At 41.2% G+C, this 7,464-nt stretch overlaps 1 protein-coding gene across 1 annotated transcript in view; it reads left to right on the top strand.

Annotated features, from left to right (window-relative positions):
* LOC106524665 (ras-related protein Rap-2a) overlaps positions 1-7,464 on the top strand; it is a gene marked incomplete at its 5' end in the record, with an annotated part of 17,095 nt that continues 9,631 nt past the window's right edge. The window contains 1 exon segment of the mRNA XM_014018562.1: positions 1-951. Within this exon segment, the coding sequence (XP_013874016.1) occupies positions 638-951 (314 nt within the window).

The following is a 7,464-nucleotide window of genomic DNA, read 5'->3' as shown; positions in this document are numbered from 1 at the left end:
GGTAATGTGACTTTATTCTAGGTCTATTGGTTTTATTCTCATATTATTTTTGATATTTTTTTCTGGTAATATGACTTTATTCTGGTGATAATTAATTATTATAGTCTGGCCCTAATTTACCATGTAGCACTGTTATATTTGTGTGTCGTGTTATTTTCGCGCCTGGCCTCAGCCTTCTTTTTGTGGCACTGATCGCCTTCCATACCACTCCGGTGGATGCGCTGACTCCAGAGGCGTGGATTCCCCTCATCTCCGCCGTCTTCTTAAGGTGAAATCAGCTCTTTTGTGCCTTTAACTCGACTGAACCCGTCTGTCGGCGCGGAGACATGTTGTTAGCCTTCCGTTTTTTATAAAACATGCTCCGTGAAGGTGTTTCTAATAATAGCAGGTCGTGTTTTTCCCACACCGCTGCCGCCGCCTTCTTGCATTATGGATGCCTGTGGAATGGTGTCCCTTCAAGATAGCGTGGGAATATCTCAGTAGCAGCTCCAGCATCCACCGGGCCGCCCGCGGCTGAGAGGGGAGTCCAGGGRTACCGGAGGCTGGACTGGCCGCAGTCCGGGTCCAGGCTCCTCCTGTGCGCGCGCGGGGATGCGGAGGACTTCTCTAATCCCTGCGCGTCGGCTCTGACTCCACGATGCGGGAGTACAAGGTGGTGGTCCTGGGCAGCGGCGGGGTGGGCAAGTCGGCGCTGACGGTTCAGTTCGTCACCGGCACGTTCATCGAAAAATATGACCCCACCATCGAGGACTTCTACCGGAAGGAGATCGAGGTGGACTCCTCTCCGTCGGTGCTGGAGATCCTGGACACGGCGGGCACCGAGCAGTTCGCCTCCATGAGGGACCTTTATATCCGGAACGGCCAGGGCTTCATCCTGGTCTACAGCCTGGTGAACCAGCAGAGCTTCCAGGACATCAAGCCCATGAGGGACCAGATCATCCGGGTCAAGAGGTGGGACACGGGCCTCTTTGGGTCCACCACTTTACTCTAAAATCCCAGAAAATTACAGGAAGTGTGTTTAAGCTCCTTATATRGTCATATTGAAGATCAAACATCCTGTTTATGTTTGCAAATTTATAGGAACCATAATGTTTTCCTCATTTCTGKCTGTTAGCAAAATATCTCATAAACCACGGGACAATTTTTTTAATGAAACTTACTGGATTTATTAACAGGATGTACATCTAAACCTGATTACCTTCTGGAGTTGACCCAATTCAAGATGGCCGCCACAGCTAATTAAATGTAGCTAAAACAAAAATGGCAATAACTTGGTCAATTTTATAGATATTGAGATAAAATTTTGTAGGATGTAGATGAGACTGATCTCCAAAGTTTTTCAGAGCAACATTGGATTGTACTAGAGCTTTATGTCATAATGTCGCCATTCTATACGCGTCAACTGTGTCTATCTGTTAGGAAAATATCTCATGAACCACGTGATGAATTTTAACACGATTTACAGGGTTTAATAACAGAATGTTCATTTAAACATTTTTAACTTCTGGAGCCGACCCAATTCAAGATGTCCAASCCAGCTAATCAACCTTAGCTAACGCAAAAATGGCTGTAATTTGATCAATTTTAAAAATATCAAATCAAAACTTGGGACAGTGGTAGCTGAGACTGATCCACAACAGCTAGTCTGWGCACTAATGTTTATGCAAGACCTTTATGTCATATGTCGCCATGAACCAAATGCTGTCAGTTGTGTCTTTTCTGTTAGCAAAATATCTCATAACCCCTGGATAGATTTTAATCAAACTTTCAATAAACAATCGTTGGATCTTCTACTAAAGAACATTTGGAGGCAACACGATTTCAGTTGGTCACCACAGCCAACTGATCTTTAAAAAATGGCTGTAATTCAGCAGATTTTTACAAATAATAGGCTGAAACTTGGACTGGTAGTAGCTGAGAGTTGTACATGATACATACTCCAAGTGCTACTCATCAGTACTGACCTTCTTGGTCTGTTAGCTAAATATATCATGAACTACCTGACAGATTTCAGTGAAAGTCTCAGGAAGTAATGACTGGATGTGCAGCTGCAACAGATTCACTTTAGGAATTACATTTGGCCACCACAGCTGATCAAAATTATCCAGCATAAAAAATGGCCGCAACTCTGTCAGTTTTATAGATGCTGAGCTAAAATCTGGTGTGTTAGTAGCTGAGAGTCATTCGCAACACTTAGTTTGAGAATTAATAAGTCACTCATGACGGTATTTTCAAAATTGGACCAAAATGGCAACAACTTTGATCATTTTCCAGCATAAGATAACTTGGAAATCTTTCTTGAAAGGCAGCTGGCCATATGTATTTCTTCAAAGAGTTCTGGGTCTATAATTTATGTATGTTCTTATCTTTATGAGAACCACATGTTTCCCATAAAAAGCCCAGCTGCAGCTCACCTGTCACCCATCAACCTGCTTGATATTGTCTTTTTCACATGATTTAACTGATCAGTTCAGGCATGACTCAGTCTGTCCGCTGAGCTCATCTCTGGACCGGAGGAAATGGAGTGGAAGGAAATCTGTCATCGTTTTATTTTTTATTTTTTGGCTCAGAGTCTCTTTTAATTCAAAAGAGGCTGCTATCCTGAAAGCCTCATAAGCTTTTGGATTGATGATTTATTTTTTTTTGGGGCTTTGGTGCCATTTAAAAACAAATTTGTTCTCTAGAACTATGCCATGGTGCAACCCTGTTTCTGAAGCCATGACATGATTAGAGCCGGGTATTTAACGATGCTCCAGACTCTGTTAGCTCCTGGTCTCCATTAGCCATCTTCCCCTCCTCTTAGACTTGTTGCTGAGCCAGCAGCAGCAGCAGCAGCAGCCCCACATAGGGATGGTGCCCACTCGCTGGAGCTTTAATGGGATTGTGTTGGGTTTGTAGCCAAGAAGACATCAGGCCTTCATTAGAGAGTCATATAAACCAGAATGCTTCTGCAGACCCGTTGAGTGTGGGAGAGGAGGGGAACTTGAATTAAAAGTGAAGCCACGCTCTCCCACGTTGCAGAAAGTGCGGCAACAAACGCTCCTTATGTTGGTTATTATCTGCAAGAACAACATCTGGGTGTAGCCGGGCTTCCCGGCAATCTGATGATCTCCTCACTTACACATCGAGCTTTTATTTGTCACCAAGTCTGGGGGTGGGGGCATGTTCAAAGCACTTCAAAATATGTTTTCACGCTGCACTGATGCTGTGTCTAATAGCAGGAGGTGAGCGTCACGCACTGCTGGGTGGGGCAAAAAAACCAGAGAGACAAAACTACGTGTCCCAGTGGGCACTTTGGTGGAGGTATGGAGCAGTTTCTTGACCGGAGGATTTTAGCGTACGCATTCAGGGTGGAGGGTTGTTTAAGCAGCTGTTTTAAGTGCTGGACTTAAAATATTTACATACTTAAAGGGATAGTTCTGAACTTTTAAAACCTAAATATTAGATGTCTTCTTTATTCTTAGTTTCCATTTTTTTTTTCTGTACTCATTTTTGAATAGCCATCAGATTGTGGTTGGAGGAGTTTTGGGGTACCAGGATGATCCTAGGAGCTATGATGTTTGGGGAAATTTTCCCTGGTAGGGTCTCCCAAAGTTGGTCCTCGGTGACAGATCAGACAAAGAGCGATTTAAGCAATATAGACAGAAGACAACAAGGTGCTTAATGTCTCAAGGTGCCCAGACYTGGGTTGTCAGGGCCCCTCTCTTTAGCTGGTGGAGGAATGACCTGAGGTAGGGGCTCTTTGGTGAGCACCTATTGCACCATTGGGCTTCTCAGTCCCAATGAGCTTGCCTCCCTGTGGGCTCATCACAGAGGGGCCATACAGGTTGGGTACATTTCAGCATGGGTGGTAGTTGAAGTCTGTGGCCTTAGCGGTCTGGCTTTGGTTTACCACAAGTGGCTCTAGGGACGACTGTCACCTCCCTGGTGAGGAAAGAGCCTGAGCTTGTGCAAGAGATTAAGAGGTATTGACCAGATGTAGTCAGACTCACATCAGTGCATTGGTTCTGGAACCATTGTCCTTAAGAGGGACTAGACCTGAAACCACCCTGGAGTCGCCCACCGTAGTGAGAGGCATCAGGGTGGTATGGGTCTACTTATGCCCCTTTTCCACTAGTGCTACTTAGTGTAGTGTCGGTACGGTTCAATACAGTTCCAAGCCATTTCCATTAGACCAGATTCATGGAACCAGCCCTTTTTTAGTACCTACTTTGTTGTGGGTCCAAGCGGTCCCAGTCAACACCAAAATGTGACATCAGAACACTGTTCGTCACTGGTTGCGTCTGAGCTGCCTTTACAACAACAACTCGAGGTGCCATTTTCCCAATTGTAGCAGTGACATTAGACATGTTTCCATCCAATTTTAATTTGATTTTTTTAGCGGATTTTTAAAATTTCAGAACTTATTCGGCAAATGTGTTTCCATCTCTCATTTTGCGCATTAACTTTTTTTTTTTCTCGAAAAACCCCAAAACCACCTCCACCAACCGCCCAAAACACACCCACTGGAATCAAACTGGAACGTCAATGGAAAAGCATTCGAACTGACCCGTTCCGACACTACAATAAATAGCAGTAGTGGAAAAGGGGTGTTATATCCCCTGGCTTGGTGCCTCTTCATTGGTGTTTTACCTAGCGCCTTTGTGTTGATTATCAAAACAGTAGCTAAAAGTTTAAAACAGCAGTAGCTATTGTAAAGCAGTAGCTAAAACCATCTAATCTGATAAAAGCTCCAAATGATTGAAGATTTCAGAGCAAGAAGTTTTTCCAACGTTTGAAGAGATGTCAAAGTGTTTCTATGAAGAAAATATTCAGAATTTATAAAGTTTACAAACATTGAAAGACACAGCAAAAGTGTCAGGAACAAGCCGAACCTTATGATATTGGTTAAAATAGCTGAAAGTTTGCTGAAGTAGTCTTAAAAAACCTACAGGGGGAAAATATAAATAAACAAGAAAAAAATTGATCAGCGTTCACATCAATGATGTCTTAGCATTTTTACATTAATTGTTATACCTTAATTGTTAATTGGCTATAACAGGTTATAGTCAATTAACAATTAGGGTATAACTTCTAAATTGATGAAATAGTTAATTGAACGTGGGGTCAAAATGTAGTAGTGGTGAGGTTGAAACATCCTTTAGCTTGTATATCTGGTCGGGGTTAAACTGTATTTCTCAAAACAGAGTTCCCTCAAATGGCTGTCTAGAACAGGTAAGATACTGACTGATCAGAATCCCACTATAAAATGTAGGGGTAAAAAGTATCCTTCTAATGTTATTTGAGTTATAGCACTTCAAAAAGTAGAATAAATAGTGAGATTTAAGAACCATTCCTGTTTTTATTCTGCGATTTTCATCAAGTTCAGGATCTGGGAAACAAGCTAATCCAATCCATTCTAAAAGTTAGCAACAACTTCTTTAGCAGAGCTCATTTCCGTCGTTATCGTCAATTCAAACGTCTCTAATAAAACACATCCCCCTTCCTCGTGAGTCCTTCAGCAGTCTGATGATGATAAGTCACACAGTTCCCATTTAGTTCCTTATCCTGCAAACCTCTGGAGCTGATCTTATTGGACCTCCTCAGGGCGAACCAAAAACTCTTTGATGTGTATCTGCAGTTTTCCACATCCAGATGAGTATCAGCTGCAGCTGGAAAACTGAGATTATGACTTCAAATTCCAAGGGAATGTAGAGCGAGCCTTTATCTGTGCGCTGTAGAAGGCCTGGAGCGTTTCCCATCATGGATGTGTAAAAAAACAACAAAAACAACAACAAAACAGACCAGATCATCTATAAAGACATGATTGTAAGACTGAGGCTGAGAATCAGAGAGGACTGTGATTTACAGCGTAAAAACATGCAATTTTGACATCAGACGGCTGATTTTATTAAAGATGACAAACGTCTCATGAACCAATGGATCCTCATGTATTTCTTACATAATAGTAAACTAGTCAGTCTTTTACAGCATCTCAACCTGAAATAAAAATTTWAATGACCGTTTTTCTATTTTAACACTTAAAAGTCTTTTTAGATTAAAAAAACTCCACAAAAAACCAAAACTTTAAAAATCTGCAAAATATTTATTTTATTGCAATTTTTGAAAGCTAAATAATTAAAAGGAATTTTCCCTATTACACTCAAAAAGATTTTTTGAAAAAAAAAATCTAGTCTGGAGTTTTGGGAAGACCATGCAGTCAACCCGGACCCTCCAGAACCATTTAGCTCAGAGGTGCCCAAAGTGGGGCTCGCGGGCCAAAATTGGCCCACCAAGCCATTTGATTTGGCCCACCAGCAGTTGTCCTGGTTACTAGATTGTATTTATGTTAAGATTAAATATAAAATACAAGTAACTACAAGAGACATTTAGATTAGATTTAAGTCCATGTCTAAATTTGCACACCTTATAAGATCCCATATATTCAATTTTAAAATTATGAAAAGTCCCACGAGCCTTTGCTGCCTGAGCATAAGTTGAATTTTCTCCATGTCCATGGGCTGAAAGGAAAAAAATGTGGGCAACCACACTGGCTGCTAGCTTAATCATAAAAAAATAAAACAACTTCACTTAAGAAGTATTTGCATTTCTTATATTGTTACATTTGGCCCGCGGCCCTCACATTGATTTTAATTTTGGCCCTCTCAGGGAAAATGTTTGGGCACCCCTGTTTTAGCTGATGTGATGCCTCGTTCTCCAGTAAATTTGCACATGTGGAGACGGCATTTGGAAATGGAGATACCTTTTGTTTATGCAATTAAATAAAATGTTTTGTCATTTAATTTGTTTCTAAGAACTCTACTCGTGCACAAAGTCAGTTTGTATTTCATTTTTTAGTTTTACTGAACTGGATAAACTAAGAGCTGCTTCTGTCCTGGACATCCTTTCGGTCAAGCCAACCAGACTCATCCTTTCTCAGCCCAAAGCGTCCGATTCTTTTCTTTTCTTAATTTTCTCTTTGTTTAACCCAACAAAACCCATTGAAAACATAAATCTTTTTTTGCAAGGAAGGCCTGCAGGTCCTGAAGGCAGCCTAACATGTCTAACATTTTGTGGTCTGTGGGAGGAAACCAGAGTGTCCCGTTAAAACCCACGCAAACACAAGGAGAACATATGAACTCCACACAGAAAGACCTTCAGCTCACATGCATGTGGCTCTACTTTTTAGTTCTAAAACTTTATTCATGCACAGCACAAGTTTTGTTCTTTACATCTGAACTAAAACTGTTTAGTCAGATGAGACGAAAAACAGAATGCCAAAGCAACATCTAGCCGTGAAACACAAACGTCTTCCAGGTAAAGTTACAGAGGTTCGCAAATGTAAAATGTGAATTTTCACTTAATGTGTTTAATATAAAAACTGAAAGTAAGGAGATAAAGGTCAAATGAAAAACACATTACAACGCGTTTATGATGTTTTTCAATATGAAAAAAGAAAAAAATTGTATAGGTCTTCTGGACGGG

The sequence above is a fragment of the Austrofundulus limnaeus genome, unplaced genomic scaffold (assembly GCF_001266775.1).
Source record: "Austrofundulus limnaeus strain Quisiro unplaced genomic scaffold, Austrofundulus_limnaeus-1.0 Scaffold195, whole genome shotgun sequence".
NCBI lineage: Eukaryota > Metazoa > Chordata > Actinopteri > Cyprinodontiformes > Rivulidae > Austrofundulus > Austrofundulus limnaeus.
The sequence above is the reverse complement of the archived record's forward strand: the minus strand, read 5'-3'. Positions and strand labels throughout refer to the sequence as shown.